The sequence below is a fragment of the Gopherus evgoodei genome, unplaced genomic scaffold (assembly GCF_007399415.2).
Source record: "Gopherus evgoodei ecotype Sinaloan lineage unplaced genomic scaffold, rGopEvg1_v1.p scaffold_43_arrow_ctg1, whole genome shotgun sequence".
Classification (NCBI taxonomy): domain Eukaryota; kingdom Metazoa; phylum Chordata; order Testudines; family Testudinidae; genus Gopherus; species Gopherus evgoodei.
In genome coordinates this window covers 379,028-402,333 of record NW_022060064.1, presented here as the reverse complement: position 1 = coordinate 402,333, position 23,306 = coordinate 379,028, and the positions used below count along the sequence as shown (strand labels likewise).

General features: G+C 69.7%; 2 protein-coding genes across 7 annotated transcripts; one reads left to right on the top strand and one right to left on the bottom strand.

Annotated features, from left to right (window-relative positions):
- Positions 1-606: 606 nt before the first annotated feature.
- On the bottom strand, positions 607-17,460 carry CNTROB (centrobin, centriole duplication and spindle assembly protein). 5 transcript variants are annotated; one of them, XM_030546270.1, is made up of 21 exons: positions 17,419-17,460; positions 16,270-16,357; positions 15,348-15,682; positions 15,175-15,265; positions 14,055-14,136; positions 13,582-13,747; positions 11,430-11,546; positions 11,177-11,293; positions 10,995-11,093; positions 9,256-9,471; positions 7,731-7,877; positions 6,658-6,791; positions 6,400-6,525; positions 5,767-5,944; positions 5,088-5,424; positions 3,329-3,486; positions 3,091-3,190; positions 2,633-2,797; positions 1,989-2,124; positions 1,255-1,342; positions 607-999 (listed from the first exon to the last, which is right to left on the bottom strand). In XM_030546270.1, exons 3-21 carry the CDS (start codon positions 15,618-15,620, stop codon positions 871-873), a joined length of 2,859 nt encoding a protein of 952 aa, XP_030402130.1. In that variant the 5' UTR covers positions 15,621-15,682; positions 16,270-16,357; positions 17,419-17,460; the 3' UTR covers positions 607-870. The 5 variants fall into 5 exon arrangements, with proteins under 5 accessions (XP_030402130.1, XP_030402131.1, XP_030402133.1 ...); XM_030546271.1 differs by lacking the exon at positions 17,419-17,460 and adding an exon at positions 16,936-16,966; XM_030546273.1 differs by lacking the exon at positions 17,419-17,460 and having other exon boundaries at positions 14,055-14,133; positions 16,270-16,472.
- TRAPPC1 (trafficking protein particle complex 1) lies at positions 17,403-21,516 on the top strand. Of its 2 annotated transcripts, none has more exons than XM_030546275.1 (5): positions 17,403-17,447; positions 18,712-18,810; positions 19,026-19,096; positions 20,309-20,447; positions 21,296-21,516. In XM_030546275.1, the coding sequence occupies exons 2-5, from the start codon at positions 18,712-18,714 to the stop codon at positions 21,422-21,424; spliced, it is 438 nt and encodes a 145-aa protein (XP_030402135.1). In that variant the 5' UTR covers positions 17,403-17,447; the 3' UTR covers positions 21,425-21,516. The 2 variants fall into 2 exon arrangements, with proteins under 2 accessions (XP_030402135.1, XP_030402134.1); XM_030546274.1 differs by lacking the exon at positions 17,403-17,447 and adding an exon at positions 17,516-17,562.
- The last annotated feature ends 1,790 nt before the right edge of the window (positions 21,517-23,306 follow it).

The following is a 23,306-nucleotide window of genomic DNA, read 5'->3' as shown; positions in this document are numbered from 1 at the left end:
TGGGCCCGTGGGGCTGATGCAGAGCAGCAGGGAGGAGGCGGGACGCCGGGGTAGATGGGCCCGTGGGGCTGAGCCGGGCAGCAGGGAGGAGGCGGGACGCCGGGGTAGATGGGCCCGTGGGGCTGAGCCGGGCAGCAGGGAGGAGGCGGGACGCCGGGGTAAATGGGCCCATGGGGCTGATGCAGAGCAGCAGGGAGGAGGCGGGACGCTGGGGTAGATGGGCCCGTGGGGCTGATGCAGAGCAGCAGGGAGGAGGCGGGACGCCGGGGTAGATGGGCCCGTGGGGCTGATGCAGAGCAGCAGGGAGGAGGTGGGACGCCGGGGTAGATGGCCCCTTAGGGCTGAGTCGGGCAGCAGGGAGGAGGCGGGACGCCGGGGTAGATGGGCCCGTGGGGCTGATGCAGAGCAGCAGGGCGGAGGCGGGACGCCGGGGTAGATGGGCCCGTGGGGCTGATGCAGAGCAGCAGGGAGGCAGGACACTGGGGTAGATGGGCCCAGGGGGCTACTCCCATTGGGTGACCCCCATTGCTGCCCTTCCCGGAGGAGGGCGCGGGAGCGAAGGACTGGCGGGCCGGGCCCCCCAATCCCGGCACCGGATTTGCTGCAAAACCCAACTCTTCTTTATTTAGAAAAATAACCAACAGCGCCCCAACAGCGGGGCAATAACTTAGAGCAACACAACATGGTGCTGAGGGGGGGCAACCTGGGCCTGCTGCCCCATGTGCCACCCTGGCACCAACGCAATATGCGAACTGGGGCTGAGAACGGGGCCCCTCGGGCAGCGGGGAGGCCCCTGGGACTGGCGAGGGGGGTCTGTGCCCAGGGGGTGCAGGGTGTGAAGGCATCAGGACGCCCCGTGGGGACCCAGCTTCATCTCCACACGCCGCCCCCCTTGCTGGCACGGGTACCGAGCTGGGCCGCCTTCCGCCCGCCCTTGGCAGGGCCATGGGTCTTCTCAGGGCCGGGCCGGGTGCTGGACGGGCGCCGGGGGGGACCCACCTGTGGGAGAGGGGGGGGAGGGTGAGCGGCCGGCAACAGAGCCCCAGACCGTGGGGGAAGAGTGCAACCCCTCAGGGTGCCAGGCGCCCGTTCACCTCAGCGGCCTGCCCCATAGCAATCCCCACAGCACCCAGAGCCCATCACCCACAGAGCCCAGCCTCACAGCTCCCCACGGCGCCCAGCACCCGCAGAGTCCACCCCCAGCACCCCCCAACGCTGACAGCACCCATCCCCTCCAGCCCATGGCAGACTCACCTCTCTCCTGCCGGCCTCGGGTAGCCTGGGGTCGAGGTTCCTGCGGGTGGGCGGGTTCACGTGGCCCCCGTCGCCCTTCACGTCGGGCCTGAGGAGCAGCAGATAGGAATGGACCTCTTGGCCAAGAGACCCCAGGAGTCCTGGCTCCCAGACCCCCTGCTCTAACCCACCAGCCCCCATTCCCCTCCCAGAGCCAGGGAGAGAACCCAGGAGTCCTGGCTCCCAGCCCCCCTGCTCTGACCCACCAGCCCCCATTCCCCTCCCAGAGCTGGGGAGAGAACCCAAAAGTCCTGGCTCCCAGCGCCCCCACTCTAACCACCAGCCCCCATTCCCCTCCCAGAGCCAGGGAGAGAACCCAGGAGTCCTGGCTCCCAGCTCTCCCCTGCTCTAATCGCTGGACCCCACTCCCCTCCCAGAGCTGGAGAGAGAACCCAGGAGTCCTGGCACCCAACCCTCCCCCTGCCTAGCCCTAAACTGAGCTGACAGGGGTGTAGATGGGGGGAGCCCCCTACGCCCGGACCCATATCCTAAGTTTTGTGTCTCTGTGTCAATGGAGAGGTGGGGAGATGAACTGCAGCAGCTAGGAAACTACGTCTCCCAGCATGCAAGGCAGAGTGGAGCAGTGCAGTCTGGGAGTTGTAGTCCCCTTGGGCCGCCCTTGGGGTGTAAGTCCTGCCCCCAGGGGTCCCTAGGGGCGGGGTAGAGCCCTGGGGCGGGCACAGTGCCAGCCTTACCCGCTGCTGTCGCCGGAGCGCAGGTAGGCGAACAGCTCCTCGGAGGAGGGCGCCACCCGGCCCTTGGCCTGGTACAGCCGCAGCAGGCGGGAGACCTCGGCCACCTGCCGGGGGGACAGGACGCCCCCCTCACCCCCTGCCGAGAGAGATGGGGTGAGCCAGGGCAGGGGGAGGGGCAGCTAGCCTCAGGGCAGCACTAGGGGGCGCTGTGTGGCAGGGAGCGGGGCGGGGAGCTCAGCAGGGGGCGCTCTCCCCTGGCAGGCAAGGCTGGCCCCAGGGCACTAGGGGGCGCTGTGGGGCAGGGAACGGGGCAGGTAGCTCAGCAGGGGGCGCTCTCCTCTGGCAAGTACGGCTGATGCTAGGGGATGCTGTGGGGTGGAGGCTCAGCGGGGGCGCTCTCCCATGGCAGGCAGGGCTGGCCCCAGGGCACTAGGGGGTGTTGTGGGGCAGGGAGCGGGGTGGGGGGCTCAGCAGGGGGCACTTTCCCATGGCAGGCAGGGCTGGCCCCAGGGCGGCGCTAGGGGCGCTGTGGGGCAGGGAGAGGGGAAGGAAAAGCAGAGGGCGCTCTCCCTTGGCAGGCAGGGCTGGCCCCAGGGCGGCGCTGGGGGGCGCGGTAGGGCAGGAGACAGGGCTGGGGGGCTCACCAGCTGGGCGCTGCGGGGGGCTCGGCGGCTCCAGGTTGCGCTGCCCGTAGCTGGCTCTGGCGAGTGGCACCTTGGTCTTCTGCACGGCGGCGGTGTGGGGGGCACGCTGGGGGCCGTGGGGCCGGAGCGTGTCCCACAGCGAGGGGTGGTCGTCCCGGGCTGAGCCTGCAGGCAGAGGAGACCGGGCGGGGGGAAAATCACACGGGGGCCACGCCATACCACGCTGCTGGGATGGGGGGGAAGGACCAGTGGGGGGTGGGGCTTGTGAGGGGCAGGAGGGGCAGGCCCCGGGCTGCTAGACCCACATGGGACTGGCCCCGGGGGAGCGGGGGGAGAAGAGCAAGAGCCACAGGGGGAGGGACCCGGGGTGCTGGAGGGGAGGCATCCGCCTGGGGCTGGACCTAGATGGGGCAGGCCTGGGGCTCCTATGGGGCGGGACCAAGGTGGGGCAGCCTTACCTGGCTGGGTGTGGGGCTGGGCCTGGCCCGTGGGTCGGGGGGGACTCTCGCCCCCCGGCCCCTCCTGCCTGGGGGCGTCACTCGGCATCTGCTCCAGCAGCTGAGAGAAAGATGGGGGGTGGGGGCAGACGTGAGCAGCCGGGTACCCCACCCCTGACCCCCGCCCCACCCCACACGCACAGCCGGTCCCCAGCCCCCCACTCTCCCTGGCCAGAACCCCCCACTGCCAGGCTCCTACCAGCGACATGTAGTACTGTAGCTCTGGGTGCAGCTGGCCGGGGAGCACCCGCCCCCCGCTCTCCAGGCTGCTGTTTGGGGGGGTCTCGCCATCGCTGGGCCCCCCCTCGTCCTCGGGGTAGGGGTGCTCCGCCAGGTGAGGGGGGTGCGAGCTCAGCCCTGGGCAGGAAAAAGGGGTCAGAGCAGCACAACCCAGTTCCCTCCCAACCTCAGGTGCCAGCCCCAATGCCCCAGAGCAGCACTAGGGGGCGCTGTGGGGCAGGGGGACTCAGCAGGGGGCGCTCTCCCCCAGCAGGCAGGGCTGGCCCCAGGGCAGTGCTAAGGGGCACTGTGGGGCAGGGAGCGACTCGGGAGCTCAGCAGGGGGCGCTCTTCCCCAGCAGGCAGGGTTGGCCCCAAGGCGGTGCTAGGGAGCGCTATGGGGCAGGGAACAGGGCATGGGGCTCAGCAGGGGGCGCTCTCCCCTGGCCAACATGGCTGGCCCCAAGGCGGTGCTGGGGGGCGCTGTGGGGCAGGGAACAGGGCAGAGGGCTCAGCAGGGGGCGCTCTCCCCTGGCAGGCAGGGCTGGCCCCAGGGCAGCGCTAGGGGGCACGGTGGGGCAGGGAGTGAGGCAGGAGCTCAGCAGGGGGCGCTCTCCCCTGGCCAACATGGCTGGCCCCAAGGCGGTGCTAGGGGGCGCTGTGGGGCAGGGAACAGGGCAGAGGGCTCAGCAGGGGGCGCTCTCCCCTGGCCAACATGGCTGGCCCCAAGGCGGTGCTAGGGGGCGCTGTGGGGCAGGGAGCGGGGCGGGGGACTCAGCAGGGGGCGCTCTCCCCCAGCAGGCAGGGCTGGCCCCAGGGCAGCGCTAGGGGGTGCTGTGGGGCAGGGAGCAAGGCGGGAGCTCAGCAGGGGGCGCTCTTCCCCGGCAAGCAGGGTTGGCCAATGGGTGGCACTAGGGGGCGCTGTGGGGCAGGGAACAGGGCAGGGGGCTCAGCAGGGGGCGCTCTCCCCTGGCCAACATGGCTGGCCCCAAGGCGGTGCTGGGGGGCGCTGTGGGGCAGGGAACAGGGCAGAGGGCTCAGCAGGGGGCGCTCTCCCCTGGCAGGCAGGGCTGGCCCCAGGGCAGCGCTAGGGGGCACGGTGGGGCAGGGAGTGAGGCAGGAGCTCAGCAGGGGGCGCTCTCCCCTGGCCAACATGGCTGGCCCCAAGGCGGTGCTAGGGGGCGCTGTGGGGCAGGGAACAGGGCAGAGGGCTCAGCAGGGGGCACTCTCCCCTGGCCAACATGGCTGGCCCCAAGGCGGTGCTAGGGGGCGCTGTGGGGCAGGGAGCGGGGCGGGGGACTCAGCAGGGGGCGCTCTCCCCCAGCAGGCAGGGCTGGCCCCAGGGCAGCGCTAGGGGGTGCTGTGGGGCAGGGAGCAAGGCGGGAGCTCAGGAGGGGGCGCTCTTCCCCGGCAAGCAGGGTTGGCCATAGGGTGGCACTAGGGGGCGCTGTGGGGCAGGGAACAGGGCAGGGGGCTCAGCAGGGGGCGCTCTCCCCTGGCCAACATGGCTGGCCCCACGGCGGTGCTAGGGGGCGCTGTGGGGCAGAGAGTGGGGTACACCTCTCATGCTGGCCAGGTGATCCCCACACAAACAGCCCCACGCTCCACCCCAGAGCCAGCTGCATCTCAGCCAGTGAGGACAGCCAGGGGGAGCTGCTCCCAGCCCCCTGCCCAGCTCGGGCACAGCTGGGGCTTCCCCGAAGCCGGTGGTGGGATGGGGGGCGCCCCCTTGCCCCATACCTGGGCCGGCGGAGTCGTCAAGCTGCGGCTCCAGCGGCTGGAAGCCCGGCTGGCTCAGGAGGCTCTGGTTCAGGAGCTGGGCCAGCTCGGCGGAGACGCACCCGCTGGGCGCCAGGGGCAGGAAGCGCTCGGGACCCCGCGCCGGGGGCAGAGAGCTGCGCTGGGTGACGGGCTGCAGGGGCACGGCTTGGGCAAAGGCCCAGCCGCCCCCCTCGCCGTCCCCGCCGCCACCACGGGGGTCCTCCTGCCAGCTCTCCGGCTTCCCGGGCGGGGTGGGGCTGGGGGGCTGGCCCAGGCGCTCCGGCTCGGAGAGGGAGGCGGTGGCAGAGACGGGAGGCTGTTGGGAGACAGAGATGGGGGGGTTAGAAACCGGAGGGAGGGCAGGGGATAACAACAGGACGCCTGGGTTCTCTCCCCAGCTCTGGGAGGGGAGTGGGGGCTGATGGTTAGAGCGGGAGGGCTAGGAGCCAGGACTCCTGGGTTCTCTCCCTGGCTCTGGGAGGGGAGTGGGGGCTGATGGTTAGAGCAGGGGGGCTAGGAGCCAGGACTCCTGGGTTCTCTCCCTGGCTCTGGGAGGGGAGTGGGGGGCTGGGAGCCAGGACTCCTGGGTTCTCTCCCTGGCTCTGGGAGGGGAGTGGGGGGCTGGGAGCCAGGACTCCTGGGTTCCCCTGGCACTCACCTGGCGGGGGTCCTTGGCGGGGGACTGAGAGGAGGAATCGCCAGTCAGCACCCGCAGGGCCTCGTTCCAGTGCGACTGCATCATGGCCTGGAGCCGGGCCACCATGTCCGCTCGCTGGGCCTCCAGCCGCCACTTCCCGGCCTGCAGCTCCCGCGCCGCCTCCTCCTGCCTGGCCAGCCTGCAGAGAAGGGGGCCTGATGGAGCTCTACTTTGGGGGCGCCCCATGGGCACAGCCTGGCCTGGATAACCAGCTGCCCCGCTCCAGAGGTGGCCGCATCTTGGCACCAGGCGAGGGGTCCCCGTGTAACCAACTTACCCTCCCCAGAGGTGGCTGCATCTCGGCGCCGGGTGAGGGGTCCCCGTGTAACCAGCCGCCCTGCCCCAGAGGTGGCTGCATCTCAGTGCGGGGCAAGGGGTCCCCATGTAACGAGCCGCCCCTCCCCAGAAGTGTGTGCATCTCAGCACCAGGCAAGGGGTCCCCATGTAACCAGCAGCCCTGCCCCAGAGGTGGCTGCATCTCAACGCTGGGCAAGGGGTCCCCACGTAACCAGCCGCCCCGCCCCAGAGGTGGCTGCATCTCAGCGTAGGGCGAGGGGTCCCCGGGTAACCAGGCCCCCGGGACCCTCCTGGTACCTCAGCTCATAGTCCTCCACCAGGCGCCGCTGACGGTCCTCACGCTCGGCCAGCTCGGCCCGGAATTGCGCCAGCTGACTGCCCAGCTCCCGCTCGTGGTGCCCGCTGAGCTCCAGCAGCTGCTTCCTGAGCGGGGAGGGGAGAAAGGCCGGGCTGAGCAGCGGGCACGGGGCCCCCTTCCGACCCCACCCGCAGGGGGGGCTGGGATCAAGGGGCTGGGAGGGGGGCTGCCGTGGGGCGAGGAATCGGGGGGGGTACCTGTGCTGCTCCCGCATGGCGCCCGTCTGCCGTAAACTGTCCTCGTGCACCCGCGCCAACCGCTCCGTCACCTGCTGCTCCAGCGCCACCTTCAGCTCCGCCTCCAGCTTCGCCTTCTGGGCCTCGCACCGCGCCTGGGGGCACAGGGGGTCTGCTGGCAGCCAGGGACCCCCCCGAGCTGGACCCCCCCGGGGCCAGAGGGGACAGGCCCCTGCCCCATTCCCCGCCCCCCTGAGCCAGCCAGTCCCTGCCCTGGGGCCGGGTGGGAGCCGGCGCCCCCTAGAGGGGACAGGCCCCTGCCCCATTCCCCGCCCCCCTGAGCCAGCCAGTCCCTGTCCTGAGGCCGGGTGGGAGCCGGCGCCCTCTAGAGGGGACAGGCCCCTGCCCCATTCCCTGCCCCCCCGAGCCAGCCAGTCCCTGCCCTGGGGCCAGGTGGGAGCTAGCGCCCCCTAGAGGGGACAGGCCCCTGCCCCATTCCCCGCCCCCCTGAGCCAGCCAGTCCCTGCCCTGGGGCCGAGTGGGAGCCAACGCACCCTAGAGGGGACAGGTCCCTACCCCATTCCCTGCCCCCCCTGAGCCAGCCAGTCCCTGCCCTGGGGCCGAGTGGGAGCCGACGCACCCTAGAGGGGACAGGTCCCTGCCCCATTCCCTGCCCCCCTGAGCCAGCCAGTCCTTGCCCTGGGGCCAGGTGGGAGCCGACGCGTCCTAGAGGGGACAGGCCCCTGCCCCATTCCCCGCCCCCCTGAGCCAGCCAGTCCCTGCCCTGGGGCCAGGTGGGAGCTAGCGCCCCCTAGAGGGGACAGGCCCCTGCCCCATTCCCCACCCCCCTGAGCCAGCCAGTCCCTGCCCTGGGGCCGGGTGGAAGCCGGCACCCCCTAGAGGGGACAGGCCCCTGCCCCATTCCCCGCCCCCCTGAGCCAGCCAGTCCCTGCCCTGGGGCCGGGTGGGAGCCGGCGCCTCCTAGAGGGGACAGGCCCCTGCCCCATTCTCTGCCCCCCGCCAAGCCAGCCAGCCCGCCCCGCCACGGCACCGGCTGGGAGCCGGCGCCCCCTAGAGGGGAAAAGCCCCACTACCTTCACCAGGCTGATCTCCATCTGCAGCCCGTCCCGCTCACTCCGCGCTGCCTCCAGCTCGCTCTCCAGCCGCTGGGCGTCGGCCTGCACCGAGGCCAGGACCTGCTGGGCGTCCGCCGCGCGCTGGGCCTCCCGCTGCACGGCTGCCTGGCAAAGGGACAGCCGGATGGGCAGCCCCTGGGCTAACCACTGCCTCGCACTGCCCGGCTCCAGCAGGGGCAGAACCCAGCCGCCCCGCTCTAACCCACCAGCCCCCACTCCTCTTCCAAACTGGGGAGAGAACCCAGGAGTCCTGGCTCCCAACCCCCCCGCTCTAACCCACCAGCCCCCACTCCTCTCCCAGAACTGGGGAGAGAACCCAGGAGTCCTGGCTCCCAACCCCCCCACTCTAACCCACCAGCCCCCACTCCTCTCCCAGAACTGGGGAGAGAACCCAGGAGTCCTGGCTCCCAACCCCCCCTGCTCTAACCCACCAGCCCCCACTCCTCTCTCAGAGCCGGGGAGAGAACCCAGGAGTCCTGGCTCCCAGCCCCCCTGCTCTAACCCACCAGCCCCCACTCCCCTCCCAGAGCCGGGAAAGAACCCAGGAGTCCTGGCTCCCAGCCCCACCCCCCTGCTCTAACCACCAGTCCCCACTCCCGTCCCAGAACTGGGGAGAGAACCCAGGAGTCCTGGCTCCCAGCCCCCCCTGCTCTAACCCACCAGCCCCTACTCCTCTCCCAGAAATGGGGAGAGAACCCAGGAGTCCAGGCTCCCAGCCCCCCCGCTCTAACCACCAGTCCCCACTCCCGTCCCAGAACTGGGGAGAGAACCCAGGAGTCCTGGCTCCCAGCCCCCCCTGCTCTAACCCACCAGCCCCTACTCCTCTCCCAGAAATGGGGAGAGAACCCAGGAGTCCTGGCTCCCAGCCCCCCTGCTCTGACCCACCAGCCCCCACTCCCCTCCCAGAGCTGGGGAGAGAACCCAGGAGTCCTGGCTCCCAGCCCCCCCTGCTCTAACACCAGCCCCACTCCCCTCCCAGAGCCAGGGAGAGAACCCAGGAGTCCTGGCTCCCAGCACCCTGCTCTAACCCACCAGTCCCCACTTCCCTCCCAGAGCCGGGAAAGAACCCAGGAGTCCTGGCTCCGAGCCCCCCCTGCTCTAACCACTAGCTTCCACTCCCTCTGAGAAGTGGGGCAGAGAAATAGCTAGACCCCAGGAGTGTGGGGGAGACAGGTGGCGTTTGGGACACAGAAGACGGGGGGCCAGGACATGGGAGCCAGGGGGCACAGACGGGGGTGTCGTGGCAACGGAACTGGACATCTAGGAGATGGGGGCACCCAGGGCAGGGGGCACAGAGGGAGAGGGGCAAAGGGGGCATGACGAGGGGCATCAGGGGAGTCCCCCAGCCAGTGGGAGGGCAGAGGGGAAGGGGGCCGAGGGTGGGTGGGCAGAGTGGCAGGGTGCCCTGCAGGCAGGAGCAGAGGGGAGGCGGGCACAGGACGCTGCTCCCGGGTCAGATCTGGGGATGGGGGGGGGGTCTCACCTTCTCTCTCTCCAGCTGCCCGGCGCTCTCGTCCTGCAGCGCCTGGCACCGCTGCTCCAGCTGGCGCTCCCGCTGCGCCCAGCCCGCCTGCTGCTCCTCCAGCGTGGCCCGCAGCGCCTCCAGCTGGCGCTGCCCGTGCTCCCGCTCCGCCTGCAGCCCCCGCCCGCGCTGGCGCTCCGCCTCCAGGCTACGCAGCAGCCCCGCCTTCTCCTCCTGCTGCGGGGGGAGGGGGGACGGGACACAGGGGTGAGGGGGGCCACCCCGTTCTAGGGGCAGCAGGGCATGCTGGGAGCTGCGGTCCCCATGGGCTCCAGCGCCGGGCCCTATGGGGAGCAGGGCATGCTGGGAGCTGCGGTCCCCATGGGCTCCAGCGCCGGGCCCTATGGGGAGCAGGGCATGCTGGGAGCTGCGGTACCCCTGGGCTCCAGCGCCGGGCCCTATGGGGAGCAGGGCATGCTGGGAGCTGCGGTCCCCATGGGCTCCAGCGCCGGGCCCTATGGGGAGCAGGGCATGCTGGGAGCTGCGGTACCCCTGGGCTCCAGCGCCGGGCCCTCTGGGGAGCAGGGCATGCTGGGAGCTGCGGTACCCATGGGCTCCAGCGCCGGGCCCTATGGGGAGCAGGGCATGCTGGGAGCTGCGGTCCCCATGGGCTCCAGCGCTGGGCCCTATGGGGAGCAGGGCATGCTGGGAGCTGCGGTACCCATAGGCTCCAGCGCCGGGCCCCACGGGGAGCAGGGCATGCTGGGAGTTGCGGTACCCATGGCCTCCAGCGCTGGGCCCTATGGGGAGCAGGGCATGCTGGGAGCTGCGGTACCCGTGGGCTCCAGCGCCGGGCCCCACGGGGAGCAGTGTATGCTGGGAGCTGCGGTACTCATGGGCTCCAGCGCCAGGCCCTATGGGGAGCAGGGCATGCTGGGAGTTGCGGTACCCATGGCCTCCGGCGCTGGGCCCTATGGGGAGCAGGGCATGCTGGGAGCTGCGGTACCCATGGCATCTGGCACCCGGCTCTGCGGGAAGCAGGGCATGCTGGGAGCTGCAGTCCCCACGGGCTTCAGCACCCAGCCCTATGGGAAGCAGAGCATGCTGGGACTGGTGATACCCGTGGACTCCAGCACCCAGCTCTGTGGGGAGCAGGGCATGCTGTAAGCAATGATCCCCGCGGGCTCTGGTGCCCAGCCCTATGGGAAGCAGGGCATGCTGGGAGCTGCGGGCCCTGTGGGCTCTGGCACCTGGCTCTAGGAGGAGCAGGGCATGTTGGGAGCTGCAGTCCCCGTGGGCTCTGGTGCCCAGCTCTAGGAGCAGGGCATGCTGGGAGCTGCAGTCTCCCATGGCCTCCGGCGCCAGGCCCTATGGGGAGCAGGGCATGCTGGGAGCTGCGGTACCCATGGGCTCCAGCGCCAGGCCCTATGGGAAGCAGGGCATGCTGGGAGCTGCGGGCCCTGTGGGCTCTGGTGCCCAGCTCTAGGAGCAGGGCATGCTGGGAGCGGCAGTCCCCGTGGGCTCTGGAGCCCAGCTCTAGGAGCAGGGCATGCTGGGAGCTGCAGTCCCCGTGGGCTCTGGAGCCCAGCTCTAGGAGCAGGGCATGCTGGGAGCAGCAGTCCCCGTGGGCTCTGGAGCCCAGCTCTAGGAGCAGGGCATGCTGGGAGCTGCAGTCTCCCATGGGCTCTGGCGCTCGGCTCCACAGACCCCATTCTGCACCCCCCAGCCGTGGGGCTCCAGCTCGGGCAGGGGATTCTTACCAGCGCCGCTGCTTCCTCCCGCTGCTGGCTCGCCGCCTGCTGCTCCCTGCTCAGGGCCTCCAGCGCCTGCTCCAGCCGCGCCTCCAGCTGCGACGCCCTCTGCGGGGGAGACGCACCAGGGCTCAGGGCGGCGCTGGGCGGGCGGCTCGCCCACCCGTGCCCCCTGCCGGCTCGCCGCTCACCTCCTGCTGCTCGCTCTGCGCCCGCTGCACCGCCTCCTTCTCCGCCTGCAGCCCCCGCAGCAGCTCCGTCCGCTCCGCCTCCTGCCGGTTCCAGCCCTCCACCACCTTGGCCAGGGTCTGCCAGAGGAGAGGGCAAAGGAGTGCGCCATGGGGCACAGCCCTGCCGGAGCCCCTCACTCCCGACCTGCAGCCCCCTGCTAGCCCAGCCCTGCCCCCCACGCAGCTCTGCCGGTGCCCCACAGTCCCTGTTCACCTTGTCCAGCTGCTCGATCATACTGTCCTTCTTCATGTCAGCGGAGATGGCTGCGGCCAGCTGCTGCTGCAGCTCCAGGGCCCGGCTCTGCAGGCCCTGAACGTGCCGCTCGCAGTGCTGTGAGGAAACCAGGGGTCAGTACTGGGGCGGGGGACTGGGGTCGCCCCCCTCAGCTCCCTACGGGCCATGCCACAGGCTCAGCCAGAGCCTATCAGCTCAGCCGACACCCACCACTCCAAACCCACCAGTGCCTGGGGAATCCCCAGGCGACTAGCAGTACAGGGCATATGACACACGCCCAAACAGAGCTGAGTGCACCCCATAGACAGCACTTCAGGGTAGTGAGGGCCACAAAGCACCCCCCTCTCCCTGTCCCCGGACTGGCTGGCAACTCCTTAGACAAGGGCAGGGGAAGGCAGGGCTGTTCCTGAGACACCAGCAGGGGCCCTATTCCCTGCCCTGGGAGCCGGCTCCCCTCGGCTTCTGCCCAGGCACGCTGGCCTGCCCTGAGGATGCACCCAGTATCCAGGAGCAGTGGGTGACAAAGGGTCCCTTCTTCGCCCCATCAGCGGGGACCATCAGATTTCACCTCCCCCCCTCATAGGGGACTAGTGGAGGGGGGGAAGCAGGGACTCCTGGGACCTTGTAAAACTAACGACGAGACATTGAAATCCATCCTGTCTGGATTCGCAGAGTAGCAGCCAAACACACTGAATAGCCACGGATCCCTGGAGGATCTGAGAGATAACCCAGGGGTCCTGGCTCCCAGCCTGTCGCTGCCCCCAGTCTAACCACTCAACCCCACTCCCCTCCCAGAGCCAGGGAGAGAACCCAGGAGTCCTGGCTCCCAGCCCCCACACAACCACCAGCCCCCACTCCCCTCCCAGAGCTGGGGGGAGAACCCAGGAGTCCTGGCTCCCAGCCTGCCGCTGCCCCCAGTCTAACCACTCAACCCCACTCCCCTCTCAGAGCCAGGGAGAGAACCCAGGAGTCCTGGCTCCCAGCCCTCCCTGCTCTAACCCACCAGCCCCACTCCCCTCCCAGAGCTGGGGGAAGAACCCAGGAGTCCTGGCTCCCAGCCCTCCCTGCTCTAACCCACCAGCCCCACTCCCCTCCCAGAGCTGCGGGGAGAACCCACGAGTGCTGATCCTGAGCTCCAGTATGCCCCCCAAGGGCAGTGCAATGGGCCCACCCAGCTGGGGGTCCCTCTCACCCCAGCCCCACCCCTGATCAGACCAATGTGCCCATCTAGCCCTGCATCCCCCCGCGATGGGTTAGAATCACTTTAGCCAGCCCCACACCCCTCCAAGTATGTACACACACACACACAGCCTGGCTACACCCTCCCCGGGTACACCCAGCATGTGTAAACACACACACAACCCCGCGTACACCCTTCCCCAGGTACACCCGCCCACCCACCCCCCGCACGTGTAAACACACACACCACCCCAGGTATACCCGAGTACACCCGCCAGCCCAGCCCCGCAACGTGGCAACACACACACACTGGATACACCCCTCCCCAGGTACACCCGCCTGCCCAGCACTGGTTCATAAAAACCCACTCCCCTACCCCAGGTACACCCTGTAATGTAAACACACACACACACACACACACAGAGATATACAGCCTCGTTACACACCACCCCAGCAACACCCACCCACCAAGCACACACCTCCACCCCAGGTACACCCCTCCCTGGGTACACCCGCCCGCCCAGACCCAGTACGTGTAAACACTCCCACCCCGGGTACACCCCTCCCCAAGTACACCGGCCCGCCCAGCCCCTGTACTTGTAAACACACACCCCCACACCCCTTAGGTACACCCGTTCCTGGGTACACCTGCCCATCCAGCCCCAGTACCTGTAAAAACACACTCACAACCCAGGTACACACCCACAACTCTTCTGGCATGTGTTTACACACACTCTGGGTACGTCCCTCCCCAGGTATACACCCCTCCACACCCACCAGGTCAGCACAGAAAGGGAATACACTCCCCCAGGTGCACACCTACACACACGCCTGTACACCCTTCCCACCACTGGTACACACATGTACGGGGAACACCGCTCCCGAAACACATTCCCCATGGGAGCTGGGTGCAAAGGATCCTGGGAGACCAGCCCGGGGCCCTGCCCCTCACCTTCCGGCGGGCCCGCTCCTTGGCCAGCGCCTCCTTCAGCAGCAGGGGCTCCGTGGTGGGCGCGGGCTCAGGGGGCGTGCCCAGGCGCAGGCTGGCGTAGCGGGGAAACAGCTCCTCCAGGCCGCACACCGAGCCGGGCGAGGACAGCTCCTGCAGGGGCCTGGCGCTGAAATCGGGCAGGGGATTAGGGGGGCCCCCGGACAGGCCAGCACAGCTCGGCACCCACAGTCCCCCCTCCCCTCTCAGCTCTCTCCAGGGTGGCTGTGGATGCCGACGCCGAGACGCAGCCACCTCTGGGGCGGGGTGGCTGGTTACCCAGGGATCCCTTGCCCGGCACGGAGATGCGACCACCTCTGGGGCGGGGCGGCTGGTTACCCAGGGACCCCTCGCCCGGCACGGAGATGCGACCACCTCTGGGGCAGGGCGGCTCGATAACAGCCTGATTTTAACCTGTCCCCGCCCCCAGCACTCACGCGAGGAGGGCAGTGGTGCTGTCGCTCTCAAAGGAGTCGTCGTCCTTCTGCTGTGCCGTCCCCAGGCCAAGGGCACCCCCTGCTGGAGAAAGGGTCCGGCTGCTCAGCGACACCGTCCTCCAGATCTGCTGGGGAGCTCTGGCGCCCGTGTCCCACCCCATGGGCAGCGCGTGCTGCTCCCCTTGTGACACAACAACCTCCTGGCTCTGGGAGGGGAGTGGGGGCTAGTGGTTAGAGCAGGGGGGCTGGGAGCCAGGACTCCTGGGTTCTCTCCTGGCTCTGGGAGGGGAGTGGGGGCTGGTGGTTAGAGCAGAGGGGCTGGGAGCCAGGACTCCTGGGTTCTCTCCCCGGCTCTGGGAGGGGAGTGGGGGCTGGTGGTTAGAGCAGGGGGGTCTGGGAGCCAGGACTCCTGGGTTCTCTCCCTGGCTCCTGGAGGGGGGTGGGGGTCAGCGGTCTAGCCAAGGGCCCAGGCAGGGCATCCCTGTTCCCTCACACAGGGGCCAGGCAGCTTCACGGGGGGCTGAGCCAACTCGGGCCCAGTGGCTCTGTGCTGTGCTGTGCTCTGCTCCCTGGCATGGCTGGGCACTGCCACAGTGCCCCCTGCAGGCCCTGCCACACTTCGCAAGCAGAGAGGAAAAAGAAGAGGGGGTGCTGGTAATAAGCCACCCCCAACCTACAGCATGGGCAGAGATCTGGGGCAGGGCAGCTGGTTATCCAGGGACCCCTCGCCCGGAACAGAGATGCAGCCACCTCTGGGGCGGGGCAGCTGGTTACCCAGGGACCCCTCGCCCGGAACGGAGATGAAGCCACCTCTGGGGCAGGGCAGCTGGTTATCCAGGGACCCCTCGCCCGGAACGGAGATGCAGCCACCTCTGGGGCGGGGCAGCTGGTTACCCAGGGACCCCTCGCCCGGAACGAAGATGCAGCCACCTCTGGGGCGGGGCAGCTGTTTACCCAGGGACCCCTCGCCTGGCACTGAGATGCAGCCACCTCTGGGGCAGGGCAGCTGGTTACCCAGGGACCCCTCGCCTGGCACTGAGATGCAGCCACCTCTGGGGCGGGGCGGCTGTTCCCACTCCAGCCCTGACTGCCAGGGGAGAGTGGCCCCCACCCCACTCACCACGGGGCAGCTCGCGGGAATCCTGCAGCATGGTCCTCAGGTGCGACCTCACGGTCTCCATCTCGGCCACATGCCGCGACTCGCCGCCCTGCTGGAGGATCCAGACACGGCCGTCAATGCTGCCCAGCCCCACAGCCTGCCCCACCGCCCCGCCCCACATCCCCCCTCCTTACCTTCCTGCGGGCACTAGCCTCCACCCCGGCCGAGAGCGTGCGGCTCAGCTCCTCGGCCAGGGCGTCCAGGTCGGGCGGCTGCAGCTGGGAACAGGCATCCAGCTCAGCCTGACGGCTCCGGCGCAGGGAGGCGTAGAGCTGGGCCGTCACCTCGGAGCCGAAGGGCTGGGCCGGCGTGGCCGGGGCCGAGAGGGGCAGCGGCTCCATGTCACTGAGCAGGTCCTCGCTGCGCAGGGAGGCGTCCAGGCCGGGGCAGGGGCCCTTCTCCGCCATGGGGGGGCCGTGTGCTCACCGAAGGGACTGGGAACTGCCGGCTTGTCACCTGGGGAGTCCCCCTTGGTAGTGAGCAGTAGAGAGGCTCTGACACACACAGACAGCCATAGACCCACACACGGCCAGGAAATACTCCCAGCTGAGAGCAGTAAAGGGGCTCTGACAAACACACACAGATACACAATACAGCAACACACACTCACTCACAAGCAGGAATCTCCCCAGCTGAGAGTGGTAGAGGGACTCTGACACACATACACACACATGCACAGCCAGGATAGAACCCAGGAGCCCTGGCTTCCAACCTGCCCCCCCATTCTAACCACTAGACCCCCAATCCCCCCCCAGAGCTAGGGAGAGAACCCAGGAGTCCTGGCTCCCAGCCCCGCCCTGCTTTAACTCCTAGCCCCCTCTGCCCTCCCAGAGATGGGGAAAGAACCCAGGAGTCCTGAGCATATTGGACCCCCACATATCTCATCACTCAGGGCAGGAAGGGGTCACCCCCCGCACCCTTAGCCCTGTGGGTCTGACCGAGCCACGGGGGCAGGTGCTGGTGTAGAAGCTGCTCCAGCCCCCTTGGGGGTGTCAACCAGGGGGGCAATCCCAAGGGAGGAGGGGACCCTGCTATGGGGCAGGCAGCAGCACTCACCTGCCAGAGGTGGGGGGAAGGTGCTGGGCCCCTCACGCCAGGCCAACAGCGGCCGGGGGGCGCTCCAGGCTCTGGCTCCGCACGGACCCTGGAGGTGCGGGGGTTGGGGGGGCACAGAGCAGTCAGGGGGGTACCCAGCTGGGCCACCAGCACCACCAGGGTCTCCCCATCCCCCCATGATTCCCTTAGCCCCCCCAAGGGGTGACAACCTCCAACCCCCTAGAAGTTACCCCCAGCCCAGCCCCACAGGGGTCTCCCCCAGCCCCTCCTCCTGCCCCACGGGGTCTCCCCCAAACCCACAGGAATCTCCCCCCCCCAGCCCAGGCCAGCCCCACAGGGGTCTCCCCAGCCCAGCCCCACAGGGGTCTCCCCCAGCCCCACAGTGTTCTCCCCCAGCCCAGCCCCCCCCAGCCCCACAGGAATCTCCTCCCCCCAGCCCAGCCCAGCCCCACAGGAATCTCCCCCCCCAGCCCAGGCCAGCCCCACAGGGGTCTCCCCAGCCCAGCCCCCCCTCCAGCCCCACAGGGGTCTCCCCCAGCCCCACAGGAATCTCCCCCCCCAGCCCAGGCCAGCCCCACAGGGGTCTCCCCCAGCCCCACAGGGCTCCTGTCTCTCCCCCTCGGGAAAAACCCCTCCCCCCCCATAGGGCCAGCCAGCCTGCCTCACCCCCCAACTGCTCTCCCAGCCCCGCCCCCAGCGCTCCAGCCCCGCCTCCAATGCTCCAGCCCCGCCCCCAGCCTGGCTGCGCTCCAGCCCCGCCCCCAGCGCTCCAGCCCCGCCCCCAGCGCTCCAGCCCCGCCCCCAGCCTGGCTGCGCTCCAGCCCCGCCCCCAGCGCTCCAGCCCCGCCTCCAATGCTCCAGCCCCGCCCCCAGCCTGGCTGCGCTCCAGCCCCGCCCCCAGCGCTCCAGCCCCGCCCCCAGCGCTCCAGCCCCGCCCCCTGCCTCGCGGCGCTCCAGCCCCGCCCCCAGCCTGGCTGCGCTCCAGCCCCGCCCCCTGCCTCGCGGCGCTCCAGCCCCGCCCCCAGCGCTCCAGCCCCGCCCCCAGCCTGGCTGCGCTCCAGCCCCGCCCCCTGCCTCGCGGCGCTCCAGCCCCGCCCCGCCCCCCCCACCGACTCCCCGCCGCCAGCCCCGCGCGCCCCCCCCGAGCACCTGGGCGGGAGGCGGCCGCCGCCATCTTGGTGCGGGGCAAGGCCCGGCGCGCGGGGCGGAAGCGGAAGCGGAAGCGGCGGCGCGAGGGGCGGAAGGGAGAAAGGCGGGGGCGGGGCGAGCAGCGGCGGGGCGTCCGGGGCCGAGGTGCGGGGAGGGGCTGCTGGGGGGGAGGGGGTCGGTTGAGTGGCAGGTGGGGCCTCGGGGGAGGGGAGTCGGTTGAGTGGCAGGTGGGGCCTCGGGGGGCTGGGGGAGGGGCGGGGGGTCGGTTGAGTGGCAGGGGGGGCTGGGGGAGGGGCGGGGGGTTGGTTGAGTGGCAGGGGGGGCCTAGGGGGGCTGGGGAGGGGCGGGGGGTTGGTTGAGTGGAAGGTGGGGTCTCGGGGGGCTGGGGGAGGGGCGGGGGGTTGGTTGAGTGGCAGGGGGGGCTGGGGAGGGGCGGGGGGTTGGTTGAGTGGCAGGGGGGGCCTAGGGGGGCTGGGGAGGGGCGGGGGGTGAGTGGCAGGGGGGGCTGGGGGAGGGGGGGCTGGTTGAGTGGCAGGTGGGGCCTCGGGGGGCTGGGGGAGGGGCGGGGGGTTGGTTGAGTGGCAGGTGGGGCCTTGGGGGGCTGGGGAGGGGCGGGGGGTCGGTTGAGTGGAAGGTGGGGCCTTGGGGGGCTGGGGAGGGGCGGGGGGTTGGTTGAGTGGCAGGGGGGGCTGGGGGAGGGGCGGGGGGTTGGTTGAGTGGAAGGTGGGGCCTTGGGGGGCTGGGGAGGGGCGGGGGGTCAGTTGAGTGGCAGGTGGGGCCTTGGGGGGCTGGGGAGGGGCTGGGGGGTTGAGTGGAAGGTGGGGCCTCGGGGGGCTGGGGTGGGTTGTGGGGAGGCAGGGGGAGAGGCGGGCTCGGGTGGGGCTGCGGTGGGTTGTGGGGAGGCAGGGGGAGAGGCGGGCTCAGGTGGGGCTGGGGTGGGTTGTGGGGAGGCGGGGGAGAGGCGGGCTCGGGTGGGGCTGGGGTGGGTTGTGGGGAGGCGGGGGAGAGGCGGGCTCGGGTGGGGCTGGGGTGGGTTGTGGGGAGGCGGGGGAGAGGCGGGCTCAGGTGGGGCTGGGGGACACTGTGGGGCTCCATGTGGGGGGCTTCAGAGGGGTGGGGCTGCAGGGCTGGGGAAAGGGAGAAAAGCAGAAGGAAATGAACGAGCCCAGTAACTAAGATCTCTCCCCACCACCCCCTTGTTTGACTTCTCCGCCCCCCTTGTTTGCCCATCACCCCCGTGCCCTGCCCCCTTGTTTGCCCCCCCCATGCCCTGCCCCCCCTCCGTCCCCACAGATGACGGTTCACAACCTCTACCTCTTCGACCGCAACGGGATCTGCCTGCACTACGGCGAGTGGCACCGCAAGAAACAGGCCGGCATCTCCATGGAGGAGGTGAGACCCCCCCACACACCTCGCTTGGCCGGGCCCAGCCTCTTGCTTCCTGGGGGGGCTGTGCCCGTGGGGCCCCAGGAGACACACGGGGGCCCTTAGCTACCCACAGCTGCGGCCGCCCCACTGGAGTGGGGGCGCACGTCCTGCTGCTCACCCCAGCCCCGTTGTGGCAAGCGGGGGGGTCTCACACTGCCCTCTCTCTCACTGCCCCCCAGGAGTTCAAACTCATGTACGGCATGCTCTTCTCCATGCGTTCCTTCGTGGGCAAGATGAGCCCCGTCGACATGTATCCTTCTGCCCTGCTGGGGGGCTCCACGGGGGGGCGGGGCTGTAGCCATGTGATGGCCTGGGGGGCCCAGCAGGGGGCTGTGTAGGATCTGGGGCGGGGGTCTCTGTCCATGTGATGGGTTGCGGGGGGGGCTGACGGGCTGTGTAGGGTCTATGGAGGGTCTCCGTCCATGCGATGGGTGGGAGGGCCCAGTAAGGGGCTGGTGGGAGCTGTGTAGGGTCTGGGGGGGTCTCTGTCCATGTGATGGGCTGGGGGGGCCCAGCTGGGGGCTGGCGGGGGCTGTGTAGTGTCTGAGGGGGTCTCTGTCCATATGCTGGGAGGCCCAGCAGGGGGCTGTGTAGGGTCTAATGAGTCTCTGTCCATGTGATGGGCTGGGTAGGGTCTGGGGAGGGGTCTCTGCCCATGTGATGGGCTGGAGGAGGGACCCAGCAGGGGGCTGGCGGGGGCTGTGTAGGGTCTGGGGGGGGTCTCTGTCCATGCGATGGGTGGGAGGGCCCAGTAAGGGGCTGGTGGGGGCTGTGTAGGGCCGGGGGGGGGTCTTTGTCCATGCGATGGGCTGTGTAGGGTCTGGGGGGGGGTCTCTGTCCATGTGATGGGCTAGCGGGGACCCAGCAGGGGACTGGCAGGGGCTGTGTAGGGTCTAGGGGGGTCTCTGTCCATGCGATGGGTGGGAGGGCCCAGTAAGGGGCTGGCGGGGGCTGTGTTGGGTCTCGGGGGGGGTCTCTGTCCATGCGATGGGCTGTGTAGGGTCTGGGGGGGGTCTCTGTCCATGCGATGGGCTGGGGGGGGCCCAGCAGGGGACTGGCAGGGGCTCTGTAGGGTCTGGGGGGGGGGGTCTCTGTCCATGCAATGGGCTGTGTAGGGTCTGGGGTTGGGGGGTCTCTGTCCATGCGATGGGCTGGGGGGGGCCAGCAGGGGACTGACGGGGGCTGTGTAGGGTCTGGGGGGGTCTCTGTCCATGCGATGGGCTGGGGGGGACCCAGCAGGGGCCTGGCGGGGGCTGTGTAGGGTCTGGGGGGGTCTCTGTCCATGCGATGGGCTGTGTAGGATCTGGGGGGGTCTCTGTCCGTGCGATGGGCTGTGTGGGGTAGGGGAGGTTCTCGCTCCACATGCCGGGCTGGGAGACCGAGCTGGGGGTGGGGAGTTTTGGGGGGTCTCTCTCCGGGGGGGGACCAGGCCCCGTCACACTCCTTAGCCGCTCGGGGGCAGGAAGGACGGGTTCCTGGCCTTTCAGACCAGCAAGTACAAGCTGCATTACTACGAGACGCCCAGCGGCCTGAAGGTCGTCATGAACACGGACCTGGGCGTGGGCAACATCCGAGACGTGCTCCACCAGATCTACAGCAACGTGAGTCTGGGCCTGGGCGCCGCACGGCCGGGAGCCAGGACTCCTGGGTTCTCTCCCCGGCCGGCGCTGGGAGGGGAGTGGGGGCTGGGAGCCAGGACTCCTGGGTTCTCTCCCCGGCGCTGGGAGGGGAGTGGGGGCTGGGAGCCAGGACTCCTGGGTTCTCTCCCCGGCGCTGGGAGGGGAGTGGGGGCTGGGAGCCAGGACTCCTGGGTTCTCTCCCTGGCTCTGGGAGGGGAGTGGGGGCTGGTGGTTAGAGCGGGGGGGCTGGGAGCCAGGACTCCTGGGTTCTCTCCCCGGCTCTGGGAGGGGAGTGGGGGCTGGTGGGTCAGAGCAGTGAGGGAAGGAGCCAGGACTCCTGGGTTCTCTCCCCAGCGCTGGGAGTGGAGTGGGGGCTGGTGGTTAGAGCCGGAGGGGGCTGGGAGCCAGGACTCCTGGGTTCTCTCCCTGGCTCTGGGAGGGGAGTGGGGGCTGGTGGGTCAGAGCAGGGGGGCTGGGAGCGAGGACTCCTGGGTTCTCTCCCTGGCTCTGGGAGGAGAGTGGGGGCTGGTGGGTCAGAGCAGTGGGGGAAGGAGCCAGGACTCCTGGGTTCTCTCCCCGGCTCTGGGAGGGGAGTGGGGGCTGGTGGGTTGGATCAGGGGGGGCTGGGAGCCAGGACTCCTGGGTTCTCTCCCTGGCTCTGGGAGGGGAGTGGGGGCTGGTGGGTCCGAGCAGGGGGGGCTGGGAGCCAGGACTCCTGGGTTCTCTCCCTGGTGCTAGGAGGGAAGTGGGGCCAGTGGGTTAGAGCAGGAACCAGGATTCCTAGGGTCTCTTGCCTCCCCACATGCTCTCCCTCCCCCCCCACCCCACAGATCTACGTGGAGTTCGTGGTGAAGAACCCGCTGTGCAGCCTGAGCGAACCCATCCAGAGCGAGCTCTTCCGGGCCAAGCTGGACAGTTTCATCCGCGGCCTGCCCTTCTTCTCGGCCCGGGCTGGCTGAGCTCCCCCCGCTCCCCCCCCCCCAGCTGGCACCCGCCGCGCCTCTCTACCCGGCTGTGCCGCCCCCAGCCCTCCGGACAAGACACGGGGCTGCCCCTGGCTCACCTCCACCCTCCCGGCCCCTACACAGCTCAGACGGCCTGGCCCACCGGGTGAGCCCACAATCCCTGCAGGCTGGTGCACCCCCCACCCACCCAGAGGTCCAGCTGGGGCAGGGCTCGCCCAGTCTGGGAGGGCAGCGGAGGCTGGTGGTTAGAGCAGGAGCTCAGGAGGGAGGGTTCCTAACTTTCATCCTCTTCTGTCCTAGGCCCCAATCCCTGTCCAGCCGTAGGAATAGAACCCAGGAGTCCTGGCTCCCAGCCCCCCTTGCTTTAACCCACCAGCCCCCACTCCCCTCCCAGAGCTGGGGAGAGAACCCAAGAGTCCTGGCTCCCAGCGCCCCCCCCCCACCACCTCCGGGGAGAGAACCCAGGAGGCCTGGCCCCCAGCCCTTTGCCAAGGGGGAGGCACTTTTCCTGTGTGGTGTGGCATTAGTGGGCACGTTCAGACGTTCCATGAGCTGGGCGGGCGCTGAGGTTGTCCCCGGCAGATCCCAGTTCCATGGTGAATTAAAGCGTTGCTCTCCCATTCCAGCAGCCTTCCCTTCAGTGCCGGCGCCTCTGGCCCGTGGGGAGCAGCCATGGGGCAGAGGGCACCAGCTCGTATCAGGCAATGGGGCGACTCACTGCTGCTGGACAGACGGGTCAGGCCCCAGAGCAGGGGCTGGCTGGCTGGGGGGGGAATGGGGCAGGGGCCTGTCCCTTCTAGGGGACGCTGGCTCCCAGGTCATGCTGGGGAGAGGAGGGGACTATCCCCGTTAACCCTGTGTTTGCCAGAAGGGTGCTGGGGGCTGGCCCAGGAGTGGGGGGGGGCAAGGGGCACCAGGTGGTGCCATGCGGCACCTGGCGCTAAAAGGCAGCGCATGCTGCCCACGCACGGGAGCGTCTGCCAGAGATAATTCCTCTAATCCCCTCCCTGGACGCTCCGGTGCCAGCGCAGGACTGCGGTTAGTTCCTGCATGTGCGGAACCCAGGAGTCCTGGCTCTCTGCCCCCCTCCCAGAGCCGAGGGCAGAATTGAGGGGGTGCCCCGGTACTCGGGCTGGGAGGGCGGCTGTGGTTCCGTGTGGGGCCCCTTATGGCTTCCCAGGGCGGTGGCTGCTGCAGGCCGGAGCGTCCCACTGGCGAGGGAGCAAGGGGGGAGTTGTCGGAGGGAGGCCACCGTCTGGCTGCAGGCTGCCATGATGGGGGGCTCACGAGCTATGGCCCAGACCCCCAGGTGACAGCTGCAGCTGCCCCAAAAGCAGCTGTTACCCTTTTTCTGCCCCCACCACTCCTCACAGGGTAGCAATGCAAAACACAGGGAAACTGAGTCTGGGTGGGATTAGCAGTCAGAGCAGGGGGTGCTGGGAGCCAGGACTCCTGGGTTCTCTCCCCGGCTCTGGGAGGGGAGTAGGGGCTGGTGGTTAGAGCGGGGGGGCTGGGAGCCAGGACTCCTGGGTTCTCTCCCCGTCTCTGGGAGGGGAGTGGGGGCTGGTGGTTAGAGCAGGGGGGCGGCTGGGAGCCAGGACTCCTGGGCTCTCTCCCCAGTTCTGTGGGCTCCATGGCCGCTCTCCAGAGGGCCCCCGGTGTGAGCAGAGTTGTGCTGGGGGTGGGGTAGCCCAGTGCCAGGTGGCGCGTTGGGCATTAGTTGTCTGCACGATGCTGGTGGTTTAATTCCCTAACAGCCCCAAATACCAGGATCTGAGCAGCCATTGGCAGCAGGGCCGGCTGCATTGACCCTTGGGGGGCCGCGGGTCAGCCTGCCCCTGGCATGGGACCCGCTCCCAGGAGCTGGGCCCAACCA

Coding starts and splice junctions, on each gene's coding strand:
- CNTROB (XM_030546270.1), bottom strand. CDS start 15,620: ATGGCGGAGAAGGGCCCCTGCCCCGGCCTGGACGCCTCCCTGCGCAGC. Junction 3,191..3,328: donor TACAGTACTACATGTCGCTG/GTAGGAGCCTGG, acceptor TCTTTCTCTCAG/CTGCTGGAGCAGATGCCGAG. Junction 1,343..1,988: donor CGCTCCGGCGACAGCAGCGG/GTAAGGCTGGCA, acceptor GCTGCTCCTCAG/GCCCGACGTGAAGGGCGACG.
- TRAPPC1 (XM_030546275.1), top strand. CDS start 18,712: ATGACGGTTCACAACCTCTACCTCTTCGACCGCAACGGGATCTGCCTG. Junction 18,811..19,025: donor CCGGCATCTCCATGGAGGAG/GTGAGACCCCCC, acceptor ACTGCCCCCCAG/GAGTTCAAACTCATGTACGG. Junction 20,448..21,295: donor TCCACCAGATCTACAGCAAC/GTGAGTCTGGGC, acceptor CCCACCCCACAG/ATCTACGTGGAGTTCGTGGT.